We start from the raw sequence: 26805 nt of genomic DNA on the forward strand, positions 1-26805 counted from the left end.
ACTCCATGCTCCCACACCGTATACACCCACACAACGTCACTGCTTTTCTTTCTTTCTTTTCTCTATCTCGCACTGCCACTTTGAGGCAATAGAAAGTGAAGTCATTAAAAAAAAATCAGAAGATAAAATATGAGTTGACAAATATATTTTTTTCGAAAATGATCTGACAATATTTAAAACTTAGTAAAATTCAAGTTAATTACCAAGAAATTGTTCAAAATTGGATAAGTTAAACAACAATAATTTGGGAATGTTCAAACACACGTTTTACATGTGCATATAAAAAATTCTTCAATAATCAATATAGATTTGAATGTTTTGTTGGTCCCCTCGTAAATAAAAACGTTATTCTTTACCATATAAGTTGTGCTCGTTAGATCGATCAATCTAACCCATTAAAAATGACAGTACAGGTTAGATAATTTAACCCACCGATATGTTTTTTTTTTTTTCTTTTTCCAATCAGTTTTTTAATTGGTGAACCAATCCATCCTAATCCACTTTAGACAAGTTATAGCAAGTTAGAATGGGTTGACTTGCTTTACCACCCTTACCAAAACAAAAATATTTAAAACTAAACACCATCGATTGAATTAATCAATCAGTTTTTTTTTTGTTATATCACACAATTAATTTAGTCGTCCTATATTGATATGTTTTCAATTTGCTAATCATAAAATTACCCACAATTGCGACAATTTGAAGCATCCTCATCAAATCATAAAAAAATACTAATTAGTTATTTAGCACATTTCAAAATCAAAGTAATTTATTAAAATTCATTAATAGTTCATCAATATTTTTTTATCCAATAATCTAATAATAAATTATCATGTATAATAAAATGATTGGTTTTTCTAATAATCATTTTAAAACCACGTGTAAGATAATTTTTTTAATTTACTGATAATGTAAAAAACTTTACATTATCAATAAATGAAAATGAAATTAAAAAATAATTTTTATATGAAAAATTATTAATAAAATTTTAATCATTAATAAAAAATTAAATTCAAATATCGCTCCATATCTTCAAAAAAGAATAGATAAAAACGAAGTTATAAAAAAAGCTAAAAGACGATAACAAATAGATTTTCCTCATGCTATCCATCTAAACTACTACTACTACTACTACAAGTTATAGCAGTATCCGTACATTATCTTATCACAAACCGAATAAAAGTGAAATGCTAGAGAAATTGTTATTCTGAAATTTTCTTCCCTCTTTCATGTACTAGCAGGGGATCTTACTTGAAAAAGGAAATCTCATCTTATCGCTTTAGGCATGAACTGTTGTTAGTATTTAAATAAAAGTTTCTTAAAAGATTTTTTTGTTATTTTTATTACTCAAAATTAATCTTAAATATAAAATAAGTAAAAGATTAAAAACTAATTTTGAATAATAAAAACAAATAAATTATTAAAAATGAATAAAATTTTAAAAGAACAAAAATACTGATAAAATTAATAAAAGATTAAAATTAAATTGTATAAAATTTGAAGACCTAAACTTTAAATATTTATATTTGTTGCTGTTATCTTGCCAAGAAACGGTTGCATTAATTAAAAGTAAGATCAAGTAACTCAAAAATCTCCGCAACAGAGTTAGTTAGATCCTGTTTCATAATGATTGTGTAGTGACTTAAAAAAAACACGCAAACACACGTGCTTGCATGGTTTAAAAAACAACAAATGATGACGTGGCAATCACGGTTCCGACATGGCATCCACATTGCACCCTATTGGCCAAGCTTTGCTCAAAGCGAACGCTCCTTGTGTGCCCGCCTTCGCAATCCATGCACTTTTCGCGTGCGTGCTCGTGCCACTCTCGTCATCGTTTCTTTTATTTACTCTTTTGCCCCAATTCCATCTCCACCGTCCATTCTGACCCTATTCACTCACAACGTGTGGCGATAAAGAACCCGAAGCAGAAATTCTTACTTCTAGAGTTTCCATGCAACACGGCCTCATTCCACCACAACGCAGAGCACCCTATTAAATACACCCTCACATCAAGAGTCGTCCATCTCATCCCATAAGCAAATAATTGATCTAATAGAAGATTGCAAGTCAGAATTGGAGTGAGCTTTGAATCATTACAAGTATTTATCCGCCTTCGATTTTGAACACCTTTTTATCTCTATTTTCTTTTTCTCGTTCTTCAAATCAAATCCTCATTTTTCACACAAACGTAACCAAAAACCCTTTCGCTGTTTCTCTCCAGTGTTCTCCAAGGCTTGCTTCCTTCTCCGATGGCGTCGTCTCTGGCCATTGCTTGCGGCGGAAACAACAACGCCAACTTAGGGATGCAGAAGCAGCGGTGCGCTCGGGTTCTCCAGCCGCCGTGCTCCGTCTCGATGGGCCGGTCTACGGCGAGGGCCGGGAGGATCACGGCGGCGATGCCGACGGTGAAGGAGCAAGAGACTACTCCGATGATCATGATGGGGGCAATGGAGCTGCTCGGGAAGCGCGAGCGAGGAGGAGCGAAAAACGACGCCCTCGAGGGACAGGAGAGGCTGGACAGGTGGATGAGAGAGTCGGTGGTGGAGATCGTGAAGAATTTGAAGGAGGCGCCGCTGCTGGTGCTGGTTTTTCCCAAATCGGCGACGATGGCGACGGAGAAGAGGGTGGTGGTGGAGGACTGGCCGGCGGTGAAGGAGCGGTGGGAATCCGGCGAGACGCCGGTTCCGGAGGGATTGATATTCGTGGAGGAGTTGGACGGGGACACGGCGGAGGACGGTGGCGGAGAGAGGACGACGAGGGCGTGGGGGGTGGTGGTTCAGGGGAAGGGCGTCGGGTGCGGTCCGGTTTGTTATCTTTTAAAGACTTGTCGGGTCGGGTCAGGACCCGGTAATGGGATGGGGATTTGTTCGACCCATTTTTGCTTGGTGAAAGTGAACGACTTCAGGGAAACGGTTCAGTCGCAGCTCAAGAATATTTGGCTTTTGCAGAACCAGTGCCAGTGGAATAACTATTAAGTGAATAAATGAAAATATTGTACATTTTTTCTTCTTATTGAATAATTTTATTTTTTTGTTGCCACGGTTTTTGCAATTATTATAGCCAATAGCTTATCGACTGTGAAAATGTACAGAGTGAACTACCTTTTAGGGAGGGGTTTCTTTCTCATTAATATGAAGACTGCACTTCCCCGTTTCTAGAAGGGTTTCTTTTTATTGAATTATTATTTGTTCTTCATTTGATCACAATTAACGTAGGGGTTCTTACTATTATATGCATTTTTTAGTGCTACAAGTATCTACTTGATATTGACCATTGTTTGGTTTATTTGTAGTGTGTTCTTCATAAAATTATGGTAACATCATGAAAAACTAAAAACAATTATTTGTTGTTTATCATTTTTATGAAAATTTAATTGATTCTTTTTACCATAAATTTAATCCAAATACACACTTAATCATTCGGTTCATTCAAGATTGAATAGATGCTGTTCCGGGGTAGTGCAATGATAGTATTGCTATGGCTCTGTACACACTACAGAGTGAATATATGATCATATGATTTCCAGGCGATTTTTCTTTTATTGAATATTCGATGATGGTTTGCCGATATTATTGGCTTTGTTTGTGTTTAATGAATAATTTGTGTATTTACTAATGGAAATGAGACTTGATAAACATCCATCGTATACACATGAAAAAGGAATAAGCAAAAAAGATAATGAAACCAGGTGGCTTGATAAACATGTACATCCTAAATTAGGAAGATAGGGTGAACGCAGTAGCATATGAAAGCACAAAGCATCACAGCAGCGGCAATCCCTCTCCATGGAATTGGTGTAAAAAAATAGAGGAGCAAGTTCAGCTAGGGTGATGAGGGTCAACACAAGAGGCAAAAGTTGGAGGAACAAGTTCACGTTGTTGGCGAATATCTGCATGGCTGATAACGTGTTTTGGTGTGAATATGATGAAATCCATATCAAGGACCACACGATGATGCCATTCCACTCTCAACTTTCTTGTGTCAGTCATGGGACACATTGGTGATAAGTTTTTCAACATTATTATGTGAAACATTACCCTGCCATAGTGTAATGTGTTTCCAATGCCAATAAAAAGTAATCCATCCAATGGTATTTAACATCCAGAAAACTGCCAAATAAAATGCGTCCCAAGCCGAAATATGCCTTGTCCCCGGGCTATCGCAAAGAAAACTATAACCAAAATCTTTTTTATCTGGCATTAACTTAGAACCACGCGCATCCAAAGTGCAGTTCCTTTGGTTACAAGTGACAAGGGTGATATATATAAAGAAAATTTTACCACGTGACAAATCCATGATATATATTATAGATAAAAGTTGTAAGAGTCTGCAGTCAAATGAGTCAAAACATATATCATTCAAGGAAACATGCTAAGATAAAATAGGATATAATTTATAAATATTTCTAGAATAATTCTATAAGATGGGATAAAAGTAGAAAAAGATAAGAATAGGACAAATTATTTTTCTATATAATAATAGTTGATATATTAAGAGAGTCAAACCATATCATTAAAAATGAGTAAAAATTTGTCTAAAAGAGTACTGTAACTCAATTAGATAAGAACATGACAATTTTTTTTTATATAATAATAGTTGATATATTAAGAGAGTTAAAACATTATTAAAAAAGAGTTAAAATTTATCTAAAAGAGTATAACTCAATTAAATAAACAAAGATATATGAATTGTTATAAATTTGTCAGAATTTTTAAATTGAGTCATGATATAGGAATAGAATAATAGTATAATAAGGTAACTGTATGATAAGTTGTTTTACTACACAATATTTGATATTCAGAGAGGGTTTGAACATATAATTCGCTGGACTTTATGGGATAAATATGATAAGATAAAATATGATATAAGAATGGAATAAAAGTAGAATAAGATAAGAATATGAAAAATTATTTTAATATTAAATGTTTGATATATACATTAAGAAATAGGAAGCATATTTAAGTAATTTTTATTGCAAGAATTATAAATATAGATGACTAATATATTAAATATTTATTTTATATTATAATTAAAACTTATAATAAATAAATATTCTTAAATATAAATTATATTTTAGTTTATGATAAATAATTTATATTATTGTATAGGACTATTTTTGACTATTAATTAATTTCTTAAAAAGTATTAAAATTTAATGATGGTACAATACATATGTTACAAGAAATATGTTCATATAGCTCATCAAGGTCTAAAGCCGAATATGGTTTAATAATGGTCACAACCATTTCCACTCAAACATTTATCTGTTCATGTAGAAAAAATAAAAAAGAGAATATATATTCTGTCAGTGTATCTATAACAAAATGATTACGCAGATACTAAAATCTTGACTAGCACAAAGCATGGTAAGGTTTCTATATTTACAAACTCAGCAGCTAGCAGAGTTTTCTCGCAAGGAATACAACAATGGAATTACAAAGAAGAATTTTTGTAGGTATGTAAGCATTGAACGCTAAAAATCTAGTGGCATCAGCTTGGTGTAGAAGTATTTGATCACGGAACTGTGCTGCAGAAGTGCAGATCTAAAGCCAATTAGGTGGCATCTTGCTGGAGGCTGCAGGTTTTGAAGGATCATCCATAACCTTGGCAAGGGATCGATACTGCAACTTTACACTCTCTGCATTGTCCAATGTCTTCACCACATACCTGTACACAAGTCTTTGTTAACAACAGAACCAAATTTTACGTATTTCCTTGAAAGTAACATAACAAGAATGTCAACCATGTTTCCTTTGTAACAGCGTTACATTTTAATCATGATGCACATAATTATTTCCAGATCTCAATCCACGAATATGCTATTAAGTTTAAAAATATGTGAAGAAAATTTTCTATTAACCCCCATCCCCTCTCCTTTGTCGAAACAAAACCAAATGCCACAATGAAATTCAACTCTCAGCATGCCAGCTCCCCAAAAAGGTTTGTCATATTTTTCTATATGGAAAACCACTAGAAAATTGACAGTTGGAATCATAAAAAAATATAGTGTTAAATCTAGCACTTTAATAGCAGTGGCAATGGGTCCAATTCAAACCAATGACCTGATGAATCCAAACCAAACCAAAGAAAAATTCGGGTTGGTTTGAATCATCAATTCGGTTTGGATTTAAAAATTGTGAACCTGGTGACATCAGTTCGGGTATTGGATTTGAACATGAAGAATCCGAGCTAACCCAAACTCATAATATTTTTTTAAAAAAAATATTTTTTTTATGTTGTGTAATTTTATAATTCTCACTTAATATTATACATTAATTTTCTTTTTTTATTATGATTTTCTAATTTTTCTCTATAATTTTTCTATTTTTCCTTATTTTTTTATTAGGTGATCCGATGATCCAATCCAAACTAACATGACTGTGATCAGGTTGGTTCGGTTCAAGTTGCCAATTTTTTTCAAAAAAACCAAACCAATCCAAGTTGATTAACATTGATCGGTTTGGACCAAAATATCTCCTAAACCCAAACCAACCTGTGGCCACTCAGTTTTTATATATAATGCCTTTTAATATTTCATTATAAATTATTTATAATATTGATAACAACAGAACTCACTCCAACTATATTATATTTGGTCAGTTTTATGAAACAATGAATAGATTAGCATGTTATATATTAAGAAAATACTAATTTAACATAGCAAACAAAGATTGGATATTAACTGCTTGAGGAAAAAATATATAAAGTCACTAACCATCCATTCAGGCATTGCGTTGTAACAATAGCTTCGCGCCCAACAAAGCGTTGTGGTGTCCTTTTATTTCCCTGATTCATTTTTTCTCTAATTATCTCCTTTTCAGAAAAAAGGTAAAAACACTTGTAAGTAAAATCAAGCCAGCTCACACACTACCTTTATGATAACCCGGTCCATCACAGCAAATGGAAACTGAACACCTCTACTCCTTGATGGTTCCATAACAACTGAATCTCCAAAACCACCCTGTCCTAATGTAAAATATATTTCATATTAAAAAATGGGGGAAATGTCAAGGCAAAACATATGAAACTTAAAGACAGCAAAATAGGTTCCTGATTTTCTTTTCATCTCCATTTCTCACTCTATAAAGGTATACACATGGTATGGGAATGGAGATAAACACCTGATCAAATCTCTCTCTTCTTCTTTTAGGTGACCGGTAAAATTGTGACTCCTCTTCACGACGATATGCCTGCACAGCAATCCGGAGTGCTGATCAAGGTAGCCAGCACCCCAAGAAAAAAAAAATGCAAGAAAGAAAATCAGAATTGCTCAACATAGTATTACTATGCATTGTACTTTTGAGATATCTTTTATGCAGTGTTATTGCATTATCATTTTCAAAACCAGTCAATATTCAAGGAATTAGTTGCATATCTTTTACTTTTTTCTTAAGTGCAAAATATATACATAATTTGCAGTGTAATGGATATATACAGTGCACTCAAGGGAAAACAAAATGGGGCATAATTTGCGTACAAATACTAATTGAATTTTTGCTTACATAGGTTTGGAGATATTGATTCCTCAGTTGTGGGTTGAGAACAAGTGCAGCAAGCTTTCTGAGAATGCATCACACAACAATTATATTAGCTAATTGACAACATGGTAAATCCTGAACAAGAAAAGTAATTTCTGATATGAAAAATGACTTTTTCTAATAAGAAACCTAAGTTGAAACCAGCTAGCTAATAGTCACTAACCAAAACAGGCCAGGTAATTTTAACATGTGGGAGCCATGTGTACCTCTCAACTTCTATTGCAACCAGTTTTGGGCTGATTAGCAACCCACAGATATACGGACAAGCGAAATCACCATATTAATTTGCATTTATAGTTTATTAATATTACAGATAGATAAATACAGGGAGTTTCCCAAACTTGTTGTCTTGGGTAATCCATTACAAAAATAAAGCTGCATACAATGTCCCTTCCCATTCACTGATTTTTTTTTATCAAACCTATTATATTTTTCACCTTGAATTTTTTTATCAACTTCGTTAATAATTCAGTACCTGTCTTCTCAAAATACATTCAATAATTTTCCATATTCAAAAAAAAGAAAAACACATTTCAGATTTTTTTTTATACTGTTGTGTACAGAGAAACTTAAATACACATGCAATGTGGAAAAAGTAAAATGTGATCAAGATCATATCAAAAGCACAAAAAACCAATAGATGATAAGTGTAAGATGCAGAAGCAAATCAGTTACACTAGATCAAAGTAGGATGCACAAAAGCAAGTAAATAGGCTTATTTCTGTGTCTCAGCTGAATTATTTTGCAAAGAAGTACAAATTTACAATATAGTCACTAGTAGCTTTGAGACTCCTGCCATTCTACTGTGTAGAGGCATATATATGAGAAAAAGAAGTTGAAAATTACCAGCTCCATATTTAATAACATTTTTCAGATGACTTAGTCACAGAAAAGGTCAGCTGAAAATTATGGCATTTGATGGCTTAGAACCCACCATTCTAATAGCATGCTCTATTCCACCTCCACCAAATGAATGTCCACATGGTAATATCATAGCATCATCCATAAGAGCACCCCTTTATTTTCAGAGTATGGCATCAATCAAATATAAGAAGTTAGTAATAAGAATGAATAAGCAAGATGCCAACAAGATATCAGCAGGTCAAACTTATGTTATTATGCTGAGCAAAAAAAAAACTTATGTTATTATATGCTTGCACAAAAGGAACACCTGTAAAAACACCATTTGTTAAATCTTAATTAAAAGGGAAAAATACACAACACTAGGACCTATTTTCAACAAGTTGGACAAAGATTTTTACACAAGGGATCAACTGATGCTAATAGATAATCCCGAGAAGTACCCAGTATAATGAGTATATTGTTTAGAAAATGCCCAGAATTGAAGCTTCTTCTTCGGTTTTTCCCTACTACACAAATTTTCTGTCTCACAAAAACACCAAACAGGTAGAGATGAGCTTATTCTAATGGAAAGAAAAAGGGTGGGGGGAGATGCCTACAAGGAAAGTGGTATGTATGGTTTCTCGGAACAGGCTGGGTAAGATGGGGATGTGAATGCACAATGCTTTTTATGTTCAAAACATGAACTTTACATGATTTGTAAATGACCTGAACTACAGCTGCTTCTTTTTTCTCATTACATAGGTTTTGTGAAAGACAACAACACCAAACTGCTAGACAAGAGCTTCTTCTAAAGGAAAGAAAAAGGGGGGGTGTTTACAAGGAAAGTAATATATGTATGGTTTGTAGGAACAAGCTGGTTAAAATGGGAATACAAGCGCACACTGCTTTTAAGTTCTAAACATGAACTTTGCATGCCATTTCAGGGCCAATTCGATTTAACTAAACGCCAAGGGTTGGTTGAAGAACATATGCAACAAAAATGAATAGCAAATCAGGAAAGCTACTCTTATCTTGCATAACACCACCTAATCTCAACAATCACAACATAAAAGAAAGAACCCATTATCCACTACAACTTTATTTATTTATTTGTTTGTTTGTTTGTGAATCCTCAGGCTATAAAACGAGTTAAGACTTACGTGACAGGATCTGAAAGAATTGCCCTGAGTGACTCCCCTGACTCGCTCGAATACATAGCATCCTTCCTCCCACTAAACCCACAACCACTATCATCCACCATCACTTTCTGCCCAGAAGCCCCTTCGCCGCCGTGAAGATAGTGCGAATAGTACTCCTCACAGTCAGTTTCAGCAACGGTAACTGAATTCTGAGACTTACCTAACCCCTCTTGCCGATGATCTTCATCACCACCACTCACATTGCTATGCACCAATTGCCCAATATCACCACCATCCTTCACCAATAGCTCTCTTCCAGAAACTACCACATTCAAAAACAACAAGAAAAAAAAATTAAAGAAAAAAGTCACATTCTGAATATAATTAATTAAAGATGCAATTCTATTTTCTTAATTCGTACCGTAAGAGTGGGCTTTCCCGTTTGCAACAGCAGGTAAATTAGCGCCACCGTTGTTGTTGTTGTTGTTGTTAAGTTCGCTTTTGGTTCCATCACCAACGAGTCCTCCTACTTCGGTGTCATCCGCTTCATCGTCGTCGTCATCTTCGTCGTCGTCGTCAGACTCTTCGTCATCGTCTGTGGCGCTCCAATTGCGGGCGTGGGGCGGGTCGCGGCGGGCGGAGCAGTCGGCGTAGCGGCGGAATTCGGGGTTCTGGGCGGCGGCGAAGAAGCGGTCGCGGTCGATGAACATCTTGTTGTCGTCGATGAAGGCGCCAAGTTCGCGGGTCTTCGGAGGCGGGTCCCCGACCCGACGCTGGTGCGGGGTGGGGCAATTGAAGCGGAGAGGGTCGTCTTGGAAGACGAGAGGGGAATTGAGACCGTTCTCGATCCTCTGGTCGGGTACGAGAGTGATGTCTTCGGAGGACATGGGAGGAATAGGGAACTAGGGTTTCGAGACTCTGTTTGCTGCGAACGCCGCCGTTTGGTGTTCACACTCGCCGCGAGCGAGAAAGAGTGCTTTCTTTCTTTCTTTCTTTCTTTCTTTCTCCCAGATGCTGCTGGGAGATGGATTGTACGACGAGTCGTTTTTGGCTTGTTGAGGAACGACGTCGTTAAGAAGTGTGCTGGGATGGGATATTAGTCCTCATGGTTGGTTGTCCATTTTTTTCCGCATGCTCGCAGGATCTTGATGGATTTTCACTTTCATAATTGTCCTATAATCATGACGGTAAGAGATTGGGCTTTTTATTATCACACTTTCATAATTGTTAAGTTCACACCCCTACTCTTTTTAGAAATTATTTTGAGTGATGAAAACATACTTTCGTTATGTATTTTGACAAAATTTTATCAGGTTATACAACAAAAATACAAAAAAAACATTTTTTTTATTGTTATTAGGGGGGGTTAAAGGTACTTTTATAAAAAAATGAAAATTGAAAGGTGTTAACTTAACAAAAATAGGTGTGAAAATAACAAGTTCCTAGGAGATTTCTACAATTCGACCCCAGATCTCTACTGGGCATAAATTATGGTGATAAAAATAATGGCCCAACCTTGGAAACTTTTTGTTCATAAAAGCCTGGATATTTTTTCTTTTTGATGACCATTGCATTTGGTATGCGGAAGCAGTAATTAATATTTATAGAGGACAGGTGAGCACACACAAGATAGGTGTCCCTACCACACTTGTGTGAATCATTGTTGGTTAAAAGCTTCGATATTTTGAACTATGGATTTTTCACCTAGTTCGTGTGTTTCATAAATTAAAAGTTCATTTTTTGCGAATGTAAACATGAAAAAGTTACATTTTTTTATTTGTTAGAAGTTTTGAAAATTATTCAAAAGTATTGTTGATTCATAACCAAGTTGTAACTTTTATTTTTATTATAATTTCCTATACTTTTATTCCCATGAGAAGGGGCGGAAAGTGATATTCTCAATATGAAAATTTATTTTCTAATGCACATATAACCTCTATTTTTACTTAAATTATTTTAAATTCTAAGAAATATTTCTATAAATATTAAAATGTAAATCAAACATGTTTTAAACATATTCAGGAATAACATTTCTTATTAAAATTATTTTTTTTGTTACAAAAAAAATAAGCTTTTTTTGTTTTAATAAAAGTCATATGTTTAAGATACTACTTGCATAAAGATTTTTTTAATAGAAGGGTTATCGGTTGTCTTTTGTAAAAAATAAAATGATGTGAGTCGTATAATACACAACTTACATATTTTTTAAATAAAAAACATATAAGTTGGACGATGACTTGCATTGAAACAAAGATTCGACCTATCACAAAAAAATTCAATGAGATTTTTAGAAACAAGGGCCATTTGTTTTCAATCAAAATGTTGAGAAATATATAAGAATGTTTTCAACTAAAATAATTTCATTTTTTATATATCTCTTACATTGTTGAAAGGAAGACACATGTTTCCATTGTTAGTGCATCATACATTGGAAGAAAACTATGGATGATACCCGGAGAAGCTCTTAAAAGAAGGGAAATTAGTAGCGGCAACAAAATGAGTTGAACTCCTTGAGTTAACTTGTTTAATCTATCCTTTTGAATGAGGTAAAAAGTCTTCAATCCATGAACTCGTTTTGAACTCATTGAGTCAACATATTTAACCTGTTCAATGATATTGTTATTATTATTAATGATATTTTTTAGAATCAAACATAAAATAACTAAAATTATCCTATCTAATATCACACTTTATCACAAATCAAACAGACTCGGAGTCATTTATTTTTTCAACTAAAATAATTTCATTTTTTATATATTTCTTAGCAACAAAAAAAATATATAAGAATGTTTTCACCTTGTCATCTAATAATAAACCGCTATATTTGGTAAAAAAATATTATATTAATAAATCATAAGTTTATTAATTTTATGATAATTACTTTAAAAATTATACCAATCATAATTTTTTTAATTGATAATATAAAAATAAAATCACAATTTAACCTAATATATCTATTAAACTTATTGAGGGGTAGGACTGGGGAGTGAAACTTAGACGATATACATAAAAATTAAAATAAGAGTATTTTTTTTATCTTTTCGAGTAACCTTTAATGAATTTATATTTTTATTTTATTATACTATGATACGATTTTAATTATTCACCAAATAAAATTGTACAATTTTAATTTTTGTATTTGATAACAAATGCTCTACGCTCTATAATGTAGTTGACACAGATATTAATGTTATCACAATTTTATTATATAAGCCTTTATTTTTCTAAAAATTACATTAACACTTTTGAATTTTTTTTCTAATTACACACTATATCTCTGATTACAACCTCTCTTATATAGAGATGTCAGTGTTTTTAAACATTAAGAAAATAATGTAATGTATAAGGAGATGTCAGTGTTTTTAAAAATTAGTGTAAAAATATAAAAAAAAATAGTGTATGTTTTGTGTAATTTGAAAAAAAATTCAAGAGATGAGAGTGAAGTTGTAGACAACAATAATCATTTGTATACATGAATGTGGAAGTCACTTCATAAATTCCTTTTTCATCTTAATCAATCGTTGCATCCATTACTTGGGAAGGAAAGAAATTAATTTAAAAATTAGATCATAATGTACATGGTTCCAAGTTGTCTGGGGGGGGCTACTTACGGAAAAACAAAGGCCATCAAGACAAGATTATATTGCATATACCCTAATTGATATTTTTCTACTGAAGAAATATTATTATGTCCAATTAATTTCAGGAGTACAATAAATTTCAAATATACCGACTTGCCTTCTAACGCGTTTGATATCATGTGCAAACTACATAAAAGATGTGATTTACTAACATCACTCGTGCCAAACTCTGGTTTAAACATGGAAGTTTTGGTGATTGAAGTACTTGTAAATAATACTTGATCTTTAGTTGATCTTTTAATATTTTACCCTGCACTAATTGGAAATAATAACGGTAACACGAGATTCTGTTCTTATTTATTGATGTAGATATGATAGCATTGATCCAAAAATAAATAACCTTGTCCACGCCTTCTCTTTGCATAATTCTAATTCCCAATTTCAAAAGATCCATATTGTCTTGATTTTTTTTCTCTCTCATTGCAATTTGTGATGAAAATCAGCAAGAATAAGGGTCTCAAGCCTGAACAAGAAAAGGCTTCTAATTCAAACAATGGGGTGTTGATGGATTTCATGAAGCTTTCAAAGGATGACAAGGCTCAAGAACAACCATCAAGTAAGGTGGTGGTTGATTCATCTCTTTGTGACTCTAAAGGTGCAGATGATGAGAAGAATACAAAGGAAGCAAAGACTTTCTCATGCAACTATTGCAAGAGAGAGTTTTCTACCTCGCAAGCTTTGGGGGGACACCAAAACGCTCATAAACAAGAACGTGCTCTTGCAAAATGTGCCCAAGGCTTTGATGTTGGTGGCTTTGGACACTTTCCTTACTACCCTTATCCTAGTTTTTACAACTCTCATTCTCCTTATGGAGGATCTTTCAATAGGGCACTCGGGGTCCAAACTGATTCCATGATTCACAAGCATCCTTGGACCCCAAGGTATGGTCATTCTTGGTTGAAACAAGATCGTGTGACGATACCGAATTCGTCAATATTTGATGGGTTTGAAATTGTGAAAGGTTATTATCCAATTATGAAGAGTGATGGAACTCTTACTTTAAGGCAAGAGAATGGTAATGGTAATGCCAATGTTGGAACACTTTCTCTTTTTGCAAATTATGCTACCAATTCATCAAGCCAAGTCATAAACAGTGATGGCAATGCCAATGTTGGAACACTTTCTCTTTTTGCAAATGCTGCCACCACTCCATCAAGCCAACTTGGACACAGAGCAATTCTTGCAACCAAAAAAATTGATGATTATTCCATGCCAGAAGAAACCTCCAAAGGAGTATCTTCCAATCTTGATTTGTCACTTAAGCTTTAAATGTAGAGTCTTTATGTTTGTTTGTTTTTTTCATACTTGTAGAGCCTTTTATTGTTCACAGTGCTTTTTAATTTTATGGAATAATTCATATATCTTCGTTTTTTTATTTTCTTATTTGAGTTAAAAATATATATAGAAAAGAAATTGTGACTATTTTTACCTGAAAATTGAGTGACAGGTTTGTGATTAATTGATAAATAAGTTCCAAGTAAAGATTTGAAAAAAAATCCAGCCAAATAAACTTTATATATTATTTTTTATAAAGCTTTTATATATACAATGAAAAATATAATTCAAATATTACTTGTTAATTTGTTGGATAGTGCTTTTACAATTTTCTATTTAAGTTGCAATAAATAGATATAAATGTTATACAATTTTGTCACATACGCAGATATTATACGACAATATTCATTTATTCTACTGATTTTTTAAATTTTAAGAATACATAAGGTATTTACGATTAATATATATTCTGATTTTTTTATCATTTATATATATTCTTATTTGAATCATTCGAGATAATTATAACTATTATATACATAATTAAGGTTAAAATCAAACTTTTCTTTTTAAGAAAAGTATTATAAACAATTAATTACTTATTAACAGTTAAGGGAGAGTTGATTCAATACAAACACAATGAAATTCTATATTTTTGTGGAATTAAATGATCTCCAACTATTTTTTCATCTTAATTATCTCAAATTTTTTTTTTGTTTAGATCTCAATTCTTCTTTTAACAATAAGTATTTCATTTGTCTATAACGTGAGATGCATTTTGTGCAAAAATTGTACAAATCGTTACAATACATTGCTAAGATATAAGAGAAATTGATGATTAGTAGCGCAATCGGCCAAAATAAAACTGTTCAAAAGTAGTTTTTTTATTTCGTTAAAAAAGTATTTTATTTATTTATTTTAAATACTATATAAAATAAAATTAACCGTTAAGTGAGTTGTGGGCTGCATAGTTAGTTTTTCATTTCTATTTAATCCTTAGAGATATTGAAGTACTGGTTATGGTTCTTGTACCTATCATCTATTTGTTTAAGCTTATTTTTAATAAATGAATCATATTTATTTCTTAAAAAACATTTTTAAAAAACATTTTTTATTTTTATTTTTTTTAAGTTTTGAACAAATCGACTCCTGATTGATTATCAAAGCAAAGATAACATGGGAATTAAAACATAACATTCAATCAACTCAAAGTTCAAAGTGGTCTTTCAAAGTTCCTAAGAACTAACCATTCCATATCAAAGCGTGAAGTAGAGTCATTTATATGTTGTAGACATCCAATTTAGAAATGTTGTTTTCTATGAAGATTATTTTCCCTACACTTTAGAAACTTGATCTTCATCAAGATTTTCCTATCATACAACCACACTCCACACTTATTACATATGATGACATTCCTCAACTTGAATTACATTCAGCACTTGATACACCTTTGCCTAATGACCTTGACCCTCATTCACCATTAGCCATTAACACTGAGCCTATTCATACTATTGCTCCTAGCTTTCTTGCTACTATTGTTGTTCCAAGACAGTCAAAGAGACAAGTTCATAGACTTGAGAGATTCAAAGACTTTCTCACACAATTCACCCCAACAGTAACCATTGATTCCTCAGTTAGTCATTATCCATTATCTTCAGTTCTTATTTATACCAAGTTATCACTTTCATATCGCCATGCTATCATGTTTATTTCTTCTCACACTAAGCCTAAGACTTATGCTGAAGCTTCTAAGCCTGATCAATGGATAGAAATTATGAATGTTGAGATTCAAGCTTTGGAATCCAATCATACTTAGATATTGATAGATCTTCCTCCAAACAAGACAACTATAGGATGTAAATGGGTTTATAAAATAAAACACAATGCTGATGGCTCCATTGAGAGGTTCAAAGCTCGTTTAGTTGCAAAGGGGTACCCTCAAGTAGAAGGACGAGATTATCTGGATACTTTTTCTCCAGTAGCCAAAATCACTATTGTAAGGTTACTTCTAGCATTAACAACAATGAATAATTGGCATATGAAACGACTTGATGTTAACAATGCTTTTCTCCATGGTGATTTGAATGAAGAAATGTATATGTTTTTACCTCCTGGCACAACTGCTGCAAAACCAGGACAAGTGTGTAGATTGCAAAGGTCCTTATATGGCTTGAAACAAGCCAGTAGACAATGGTATGTTAGGTTGTCTGCCTTCCTAATCTCTCATGGATATAGACAATCATCTTCTAATTATTTACTGTCTCTTAAAAGTCATCAGTCATCTTTTATTGCCTTATTGGTTTATGTTGATGATATAGTTTTATCTGGAAATGACTTGACTAAAATTAGACATATCACTCAGCTTCTTGATAATGTTTTCAAAAGGACTTAGGAGATTTGAGATTTTTTGTAGGCTTTGAAGTAGCCAGAAGCACTAGAGGTATCAACATCTGCCAAAGGAAATACACTCTTGATATTTTGCATGATACAAACATGTTAGGATTTAAACTTGTCTCTACTCCTACAAATTATTGCTCTAGACTTAATCAAAAACCTGGAACTCCTCTCTCTGACACTCATGCTTCTGATTATAAAAGGATATTTGGCAGACTCATTTATTTGACAAATTCAAGACCCCGATATCACTTTTGTTATATAGAACTTGAGTCAGTATGTGTCTCAACCACACATTATCATTAGAAAAGCTATTTTTAGAATCCTGAGATACCTCAAGGGTTCACCAGATTTTGGTGTGTTATTTTCAGCTGTTGAAACTCCACAATTAAAGGCCTTCAGTGACTCAGATTGGGCAGGATGCTTGGATACTAGGCATTCCATTACTGGTTTTGTTGTTTACTTTGGTTCCTCTCTGATTTCATGGAAATCAAAGAAACAAACTATTATTTCCCAAAGTTCCTCTGAAGCTAAGTATAAAGCAATGATTAGTGTCACTTGTGAGCTTCAAGGGTTCACCTACTTACTTGAAGATTTTGGTATTCAGTTCAATAGACCTGTTTTATTGTACTATGATAATCGTTCAGCGTTACATATTGCAACAAATCTTGTCTGTCACAAAGCACAAAAAATATTGAGATCGATTGTCACATTGTTATAAAGAAGATTCAATTTGGATTGCTCTAGCTATTGCCTATAGCTTCTGCTGATCAATTGGCAGACATTTACACCAAAGCTCTCCCACTTGGTGCATTCCAATTTCTCAATTGCAAGTTGAAAATGTCAAACATACATTCTCCAGCTTAAAAGGGGGATATTAGCCATGTTAAAAGTCAATTATTAGAAAGTCAACTATGGTTAGAAAGTAGTTGGTAGTTGGTTATGGTTGTTAGTAGTTAGTTAGATTTGTAACTAACTTTCTCTATGTATAAAAGCTTGTACTAACAACTAAACTACACAGAAGCAATAATTCATTGAATCAAAGTTGATTTTCTATCCCAAATTCTCTTCTTCCTTACGAAACTCTTTTATGCTTTGTTCAATTTCTTCATATTTCCATTCAATTTCATGACGGCCAACTCATCACTCCTCAACCAGACAATGCACATGTCAATATAAGGTTTTTACTAAACAACTGATGTATTGTATCATATTGAGGTAGTAGTACTTTACTAGTCCATATATGTTTTGGAATCTCAATACTTTGATGGGTTCTTTATAAGCTGGAGCTTGTTCTGGCACGAGCATTGAAAGTCTCGAACGATAAAATATACACATATTTTATCATATTCAAAACCTACGCGAGCCATTGCTATAGGGAACTGCAGTCAAAGCCTAAAAATTACCTTGTCCCGAGAAAGAGAAAAAAGTATTTAGCACTACTAGAAGTCTATTGCCGGTCTACCCTTCAAGTAAATTTTGAGGGCAAAGAAACATGGATCACGAAATTATGCATAATCAACATCACTTGCAATTAAAAAAAATGAAAAATGCTAATTTGTACCAAAAATCCAAGGTCATATGTATTGCGAATATAAAGTGACAGTGATAGGGGATAAAGAATGAAAAGAGTTGTAAATTCACTTTATATTTTGAGATGCATTCTCTCTTTAGTAAAAGATTCTTAAAATACCGTTTTTCTAAGTTTTGTAAGATGAAATTAGTGTGCTCAACCATTAGTATAAAGCATGTGAACAAAAGTAGAATAAAATTAAATGTATGTTTGAATTGAAGTTAGAAATATTATTTGCGTGTTTAAAAGTATAAAAAAAATCCTGACTTTTTGATAAATTATTTTTTCTTTAGAAGTATTTTTTTCACATAAAAATCAAACCTGCACAAAAGTATAGAACTCCATCCATTGACTCCTGGAGATATTCCATCTCGAAATAGTGGAATAAATGAATGGTCCATGTGCTTAATTGTTGACGATGAGAAAGCCAATGCATTAGGTTCCATTGGGCCTAACACCATTTGTGTTAGTAATTTATAGCTAACTGCATTAGGAAAATAGGGACAACTCACTGCTACCTATATATGCACATGGTTATCCTACCCGTAAAGCGTTCTTCTGCTTCTTCAATTCATTCTTTTCTCTTTTCTGTTTTGAGGGGAAGAATGGACTATATAGAATATGCGCCAGAAGCCTAGAAAAATGTGTATATGTGTTTTTTATTACCGTCGTTAGCCGTGTGATAGTAAAACAATTGAGTATATGACACTGAACCCAAACGTTCATTATCCTACAGTTGCAGACCAAGGTTAGGGTTTTTTATCCACCGTTAGATATATTGACATTAAAATCAACGGTTAAAATAAATATAAACTACAATAGAATTGTTCACACCAGATAAAATAAAAAAATATGAGATTTTATTTTTCTTTTTTCTCTCTCCTCATAGCTTCTCCCTTTGATCTTCAACCACTTATCTTTTTCCGACACCACCCACATCATCACCACCGCATAATCCTCTACTATCGTCTAAAGGATCGTTGTCGTTGTCACTACCCAATGGAGGAAGACAAAGCTTCCTTCTTTTTGACCACCGAACATCAAGCACCATCACTAATTTGTGATCGAAAACAAAGAGATCGATAAAATCTCATATTTGAGATTAAAAATGAAACAACCATTAGATCTGAAAACGAACCCAACGCAGGTTGTCTGGATTTGGTACCAAGGACATTGGGAGCAAATGGTTCCTCTTCAATGACAACGACGACAATCCTTTAGGCTACGACAGTGGAGGGTTTTGTGGTGGTGACGACAAGGGTGGTGCCAGAGAGAGATAGGGGTGGTTGGAGACTGTAAAGGAAGAAGGGTCAGTAAGAAAGCGCAACGAGAATCGAAGCTCTTGAACTGGGAGCAGAGAACGTGGAGCAACACGGTGGCGGCTCCCATGTTCACGAAACGAAAATGACGACGTCAAAACGATGCCGTTGATAAGGCGGGTGAGCATGAAACTCGAGGCGAGGAGCGAGCAAAGGAGGCAGTAGGAGCCGACGGTGAAGCGGAAGTTGTAGTGGCGGGTGGCAAAAAGAAAAAACAAATATTTGATCTGATGTGGACACTTCCACGGTATCTCAACTACCAATTTTAATTGAGCGGTGAAAATGACTTTCATACCGCACAAAATATCTTTCACTTTCGCACGGTAGCCTCCCTCATTGTTGCATGAGTGACCATCCTTTCTCATTTTCTTTGACGCTATGTTTGATTATGGGAAAGAGGAGAATTTTTTTTTTGTGCGGGTCACACGAAATTAATTGAGGTGATGGGTTATATCGATTGACAAATAATTGTTGTAATTTTATTGTAAACTAGTATTATGATGATTGCCTTAAACCACACTCAAAAACACTACATTATTACAATAAAATAATGAAAATACTATGTAAAAATATACTGATCACAAGATATTTTTAAAACTAACCCTGTCTTTGTTTTTATGCAGAAAAATATTTCATGAACACTCATAAAAAATAGAAAAAACTATGTATTATAAAATTGATGATGTGATAAAAAAAAAGAAAAAAATATTGATAATATATTCAAAATAAGTAAATATCTTTATATCATTTTTCTTTTATATATGTCAATCATTTGATTTTACGCTTGAAGCTAATATATCTTATCATTATTATATTTTTACAGATTATTTTTATTATTTTATTCTAATAATGTAGTGTTTTAGAGTGTGATTTAAGGCAATCATCATAATACTAATTTACAATAAGATTACAACAATTATTTGTCAATGGATATAACCCATCACCTACTAAATTATGTAATTAAGTATAAGGCATTCTCACAGGAATTTAATTTTCTGGTTATACACAAGAGAAAATTTTATTAAAAAAGATAAAATTTAGTTTGATGATCACTATATTTAAGGGTTAATCTCATAATTTTCGACTATATATATACTTTCTAAAAAATAAAAGTATAACAATATTGAGTTACAAAATAAAGTAAATTGCACATTCAAATATATTCAAAATCACAATTAAAAAAAAAAAAAACTAAATGAAAAGCTCAGCACGAGAGCTAGGAAGTAAGGAATTCAAAAAAAGAAAAAGAAAAAGCAAGAACATGGGAAGCAATATAACACTGAAAAGAGAGCTTCTATTCCGACAGCATCATATCGGGTAATATTCTATAATCCAATAAGAGAGATTTACTATTGTCGTCGTGATCTTTAGGCGTGCTCTCTGCATACGCTCACTTTTTTCCCCCACGACCTTTTTTCTTCCCATTCCATTATATGCAAAATGCAATGCTGGCATTCCATTATATGCATTGCTGATTAGATTTTAAATTAGGTGCTAAGAATATAGTAAGTCCCGAGGCTCTTCTTAAATCACTTTTGACTTCTAAATTGGCACTTTATTTTATTCCATAGTCAGTTTTATCTGTCAAATTCATTTTAGCAACAACCACATCATTCCAGCACGAAATCAGTGCAAGATCAATTTCAAACTAAAGACAATACAATGTTGATTCCATTTTTCTCTTGGGCAAGTTGACCTCTTGAATAACTCAAATTATTGGATGCCAATAACTTTTTCCCAACATTCCCTCCTCAAGTGGAATAAAAAGGCATAACAAAATGATGCCAATGTGTGCTAGTGCTAGAGCTTGCGCTCTTTGCATAAGCCTCATACCAAAAGCGCACCGACAAAATATATATGGATCATTCCTAGATATATAGAAAAGAAAAAAGCTGGCCAAAACAATAAGTGCGACACCAAAACAGACAAATCAGAATATGAAAGATCAGTAATTCAGCAACAATTTTCAAGGGGGGGGGGGGTACAAAACGGAACCCGGTGAAAAGGAATCCGGCATCCTAGGTGTAGTAGCATAACACGAGAAATCTTAAAACAAACAACTAGAGACTAATTAACAAGGGAAAAAATACAATGAAAAAGTAAACATTTTGCAACAAAATAATTCCTCTCTCTCTTATAATAAATAAAACCGGATTCTTCTTCCCCGGACAACCCATTGTCTATCCTCCTAATAAAGAAAATCGCAAGTTAATTCATGCCAATTCTTCTTGTCCTTCAGAGGGACATCTTATCAGCTCCAATATGTTAACTACCTCTCCCATGTCAGGCCTGTTAGATGGCACCTGAGAAGTACATATTAAGCCTAACTTCATCACAGGAATAGCTTCTTCTGCTGGGAACTTCCCTTGGAGCCTCTCATCAATGCATTCCTCCACCCTGCCCTCTTCCAAAGCCCCTCTCACCATGTCGCAAAGTACCACCACATCATCCTCCATGTATTCAACCGGCCTCTTCCCTGTAACAATCTCCAAGACCAAGACACCGAACCCATATACATCACATTTCTCGGTGATTTTCACCGTCTTGCAGGCAAACTCTGGTGCCATGTAGCCGAGTGCGCTTTGAATTTTGCTGCTCAAAACGTATCGATCAAGCATTGGCAGCAGTCTTGCCAGGCCAAAGTCCCCTACTTTTGGTTCACCATAACTATCAAGAAGGACGTTGGTTGACTTAATGTTATAGTGAATAATGTTGGAATGGTGCAAGTGTGCCAAGGCCTTTGCGGTTCCGAGAATCACATTAAACCTCTCGTTCCATGAGAGGAAATTTCCACCAGATCCTTCATGGAGATGCTTATAGAGACTACCACCAGAGAGATACTCATATATGAGGAGCTGCAGTGATGGAGTCCAATAATAACCCTCAAGTTCAACGAGGTTTTGGTGTCTGATTTTTCCTAATTTCTTCACTTCTCTTTCAAAATCTTCTTGAGACTTGACAAGGCTTGATACTGTGAGCTTCTTTATGGCAACTGAATGTCCATCTCTAAGAACTGTTTGGTACACTGCTCCAAATCCTCCACGTCCAAGCTCACAATCCTTATTAAGCAAAGCATGAGCACCAGAACTGAAATCAGGCTCACCTGAAAACATGACAAGCTTGCCAGAGTTAGCATCTGTAGTTGGGGAATGGCTGAATTCGTCCCCTGCAGAAAATGTGAGGGCAGCTGCATCACGAGATGTAGAGGAGCGAACACGGAGATTGAGAACTGTGATGCTTATAACACCAATTACAATGACAGCTGCTGCACCAATGGCAATGAGTGCAGAAATGCTGAGAATGATTCTTTTGTGACCCAAATTTGGAGGCAATGAACTAGGGCCGGTGTCAGTAGAAGTGTTGGGATTTAGAACAATAGGCTTTGGGAGAACAGCAGGGCATGATTTGTTTACTGCAGCGCCACAAAGAGATGGATTGCCAGAAACAGAGGAAGGCGTAATGGTGTTGAAAAAACCACCAGCCGGCAGTTCACCCTGAAGGTTGTTATGAGATAAATTGAAGGTAAGAAGATTGGCAAGGTTAGCCAATTGCTTAGGAAGGGCTCCAGTAAGATTGTTAAACGATACATCCACAGTTTGTAGGTTGGTAAGTTTTGCAACTGCTGCAGGTATTGGACCACTCAGCTTGTTCTGTGACAGAATCCTACAGAATGTACCAAAAGAGAAAGGGGTAAAGAAAACAAAGCAAATCCGGGGAAGTCAGAGCAATAATAAAAAAAGGAGCAGTTGGATCTCATCTTACTGTATGAATTTTAAAAATTTACCGCAGGACTACAAAACCTACATAATAGCTCCTACTAAAAACAACAATGCATGAAACTGCAATGCCATAAACATTAAAGCCACATAATAATAACAGTTATTTATGTACCAAGAAAAAAATATAATGAAAATCATTCATGTCACTGACACCATCCATTCCCCAAGATGAATTATTGACATCTTTTCTTCAACCTCTATGCTTTTTCTATTTTGTAGGGTATACAAAAGTTTAGAACTTAGAAGTATAAATGAACTTAACCAAGTTGCTGCTGCTAAATAAATAAGTATTGCATTGTGCATGTTTATGCCAAAATACCAAAACTACATGCTAGACTAATTCAAAGCCAAGAGTTTCAATTGTCTTGCATGTGTGTTATGTTACTTATGTATCATGTATTATCATAAGCAACACATCTCAATAGAACGTGGAATAAATTATAATACAAAGAAAAGCTTCCATCAAGGGCGTATGAACAATGAACAAACAGGCTGGCTTTAGTTAAATGCATCAAAAGGTATATTAAAGTGAGTTAAACACCTTTTTCACCAAATACATAGCATGCAGATTAGCTAAATCCGTCTGATGAAACTTAAAATTATAGTGAGAGCAATATAAATGTGTCTACTGTAAATACAAGCACATCTATAAAACGCCAAAATGAAAGATGGCACAGGGAAAAGGAACTTACAAAGTTGTTAGCAAAGAGCAGTTCTCAATTGACGTTGGAATTTTCCCATTTAGGAAGTTCTTTTCCAGTACAAGTTCTTTCAAGGACACAGCTCCTCCTATTTCCCAGGGTATGCTTCCATTCAGCTTATTATAGCTCAAATCAAGACTCGAACATGTTTTCAACTCACCAACGGCAGGTGGTATAGGACCTCCCAGAGAGTTATTTGCCAAATTCAAAACCTGCAAGCTGCTTAACCCTCCAACAGCAGACGTGATTTCACCAGAAAATGCATTGTGAGACAAATCCAAAACTTGAAGACTTTGAACGGCAAGTTCAGCCATGGCAAACAAAGGGCTTTTCTTGCTCCCACTCTGTACATTTTCTGACACCAAAACCTTGTCCAAATCTGACTTGAAAACCCACAACGGAAGCCACCCCGACATTGAGTTCCGGCTGACATCCAACACCAAAAGTTTCGTACAATTTGCCATAGACTCCGGCAGACTACCAGTGAGACCATTTCCAGAAAAATTCAGCATCTTCAACGACTGAAGATTTCCAATAGAGCTTGGCACCTGACCGGTAAACCCATTGTTTGAAAGGTCCAACGTCTCAAGCCCTCTCATCTCCCCAATCCACTGAGGAACCCCTCCCGAGAAAGCATTCCCGCGCAAGCTAATGTAACCACACAATGTAAGTTCCTTAAAATCACCAGGAATACTCCCAGAAAAAGAATTGTCCCCTAAATCAATGGACCTCAAAAGCAAACAACTTCCAAACCCATAAGGAACATTCCCAGTCAACCGGTTCCTCGCCACGCTAACACTCCTTAAATTCTTCATCGCCTCAATCCCCTTAGGAATCTCTCCCTCCAACAAGTTATCAGACAAATCCAGAGACCTGAGAGCACTCAAAGACCAAACCCTAGAGGGAACAGAACCAGAAAACTGGTTATTAGAAAGGTCAATAGCAGCAAGAGCAGAACATGCCCCCAAAGTAGAGGGAATGCTCCCAGAAAACCTGTTCCTGGCCAAGGAAACAGTCCTGAGAGACCCACATTGTCGGAAAACATCCTCAGACACCTCTCCTGAGAGACTATTCCCACTCAAGTCAATGACCCTAAGGTTATCTATTCGAGCAATGTTGGGGTTTATCCCCCCAGTGAGGTTGTTATTCGCCAGAGAAAGCTTTCTCAGAAACTGCAACCTTTGCAACCCTCTACCTATTCTCCCAGAGAGAGAAAACCCATCAAGGTTAACCTCCACCACTCTATTGGATCTAGGGTTGCACTTCACCCCAACCCAACTACCCCCACATGCGCTCTCATCGTCCTCGTTCCAAGACGCGAGCTTCCCCTTTGGATCTCGTATGTCAGCTTTGAACACAATCAGCCCCAAAACGTCGTCGTTCAGAGAAGGGTTCACGGCGGTAACCGCCACGCAAAGCAGCTCCAACAACCACACAAGACGAAGAAAAACTCTCATGCTTGAAAACAACGCTTGCATTTTGGAATACTAAACACCCATGTGAAATTGAGCTGGGGGAAACAAGTAACGAAGATTAAAGACTCCGAATTTGGACAAGGGAAACAAACCAAATTCAGATTAAGCACAAGCCAAAACCAAAAAAAAAAAAGCTGGTTATTTTTTGGTAACGGCTAGATTTGAGAGTGAGGGAGCAAAAGGGAATGGTGTGGAACACGACTAGAAAGTAGTATTTTCGGGTGAGGGAATTCAAGGAAACGTTACAAAGAACCCAAAAAAAAAAAAGTAAACTAAGATAAGAAATGGTCACAGAAGATAAAGACTAAAGAGTAACCGAACTCTAAATCCCACTTTGCAAGTAAGGTACTTTTTTTTTTCCTGGGTGTGCTTCAAAGTTAAACAAAGAAGAAAAAATGAAGAGAAACAGCACCAAGAGTGTTGTAGAAGACTCGATCCAGAAACCGAGAAATGCAGGAACGGGGTATTCGGAGTTCGCCGGAAGAGTTTTCAACTGGAAACGGAAAACAGGCTTTCCGGCGAGAGTGACCGAAAATTCCTCGCCGGCGTTAAAAAGCAACGTCTCTCTCTCTTTCTGTTTCTCTCTCTGCGTAGTGTCTCTCTCTGGTGTGGTGCGAGTAACATTCAGTTTTTATTAACGGCACAAAGGGGTCCCGGTTGGTAGATAGGAAAATAAATTAGGACAATGCCACGTGGCATATCCATGCCGAGGTTTCGGTCCTACTTGTCTGACACGTCATCAATCTCAGTTATGCTTTTGACGTGGAAGCTTACCTGGCCTTCCATTTTTCAACATTGCCCCTTCCATTCCAACTTTGTCTTTTATTTTATTTTGTTAATTAAAAATTGTTAAGACGTCACTTGGCTATGATTTCCGATTGGAATTAGAAATTGTTGGTGGAAAACAGAGATATTAAGTTGTTCTTTCCTTTATACCTTTCTGCTTAGAAAGGAATATTGCTAATTGTATTGACCACAATACTTTTTTCTCAGTTATCTGGAAAAACGCTGCACGTGATTGCACGAATAGAAGTGTGTTTTTTATAAGCATTTAGAAGATGTAACCATTGATCATTGATTACTTCTGGTAACATTACTTTTATTTTAAAGCTGGGAAAATAAACATAA

At 34.8% G+C, this 26805-nt stretch overlaps 4 protein-coding genes across 5 annotated transcripts; 2 read left to right on the forward strand and 2 right to left on the reverse strand.

Moving 5' to 3' along the window:
* The first annotated feature begins 1955 nt into the window (after positions 1 to 1955).
* On the forward strand, positions 1956 to 3160 carry LOC100809314 (uncharacterized). The gene is made up of 2 exons (XM_014774903.3): positions 1956 to 2102; positions 2225 to 3160. The coding sequence occupies exon 2, from the start codon at positions 2253 to 2255 to the stop codon at positions 2976 to 2978; it is 726 nt and encodes a 241-aa protein (XP_014630389.1). The 5' UTR covers positions 1956 to 2102; positions 2225 to 2252; the 3' UTR covers positions 2979 to 3160.
* Positions 3161 to 5225: 2065 nt separating this feature from the next.
* LOC100791099 (U-box domain-containing protein 62) lies at positions 5226 to 10655 on the reverse strand. 2 transcript variants are annotated; one of them, XM_003522461.5, is made up of 8 exons: positions 9945 to 10655; positions 9545 to 9845; positions 8476 to 8557; positions 7506 to 7563; positions 7125 to 7213; positions 6875 to 6964; positions 6719 to 6789; positions 5226 to 5670 (listed from the first exon to the last, which is right to left on the reverse strand). In XM_003522461.5, exons 1-8 carry the CDS (start codon positions 10408 to 10410, stop codon positions 5547 to 5549), a joined length of 1281 nt encoding a protein of 426 aa, XP_003522509.1. In that variant the 5' UTR covers positions 10411 to 10655; the 3' UTR covers positions 5226 to 5546. The 2 variants fall into 2 exon arrangements, with proteins under 2 accessions (XP_003522509.1, XP_040870948.1); XM_041015014.1 differs by lacking the exon at positions 5226 to 5670 and having other exon boundaries at positions 6714 to 6789; positions 6875 to 6969; positions 9945 to 10644.
* Positions 10656 to 13596: 2941 nt separating this feature from the next.
* LOC102659582 (uncharacterized) lies at positions 13597 to 14433 on the forward strand. The gene has a single exon (XM_006579265.3). The coding sequence runs from the start codon at positions 13597 to 13599 to the stop codon at positions 14431 to 14433; it is 837 nt and encodes a 278-aa protein (XP_006579328.1).
* A 7221-nt stretch (positions 14434 to 21654) lies between these two features.
* Positions 21655 to 26313, reverse strand: LOC100791629 (probable LRR receptor-like serine/threonine-protein kinase IRK). Its single transcript, XM_003522462.5, has 2 exons — positions 24194 to 26313; positions 21655 to 23385 (listed from the first exon to the last, which is right to left on the reverse strand). The coding sequence occupies exons 1-2, from the start codon at positions 25678 to 25680 to the stop codon at positions 21936 to 21938; spliced, it is 2937 nt and encodes a 978-aa protein (XP_003522510.2). The 5' UTR covers positions 25681 to 26313; the 3' UTR covers positions 21655 to 21935.
* Positions 26314 to 26805: the final 492 nt, after the last annotated feature.

The sequence above is a fragment of the Glycine max genome, chromosome 4 (assembly GCF_000004515.6).
Source record: "Glycine max cultivar Williams 82 chromosome 4, Glycine_max_v4.0, whole genome shotgun sequence".
In the NCBI taxonomy this organism is placed as follows: Eukaryota; Viridiplantae; Streptophyta; class Magnoliopsida; order Fabales; family Fabaceae; genus Glycine; species Glycine max.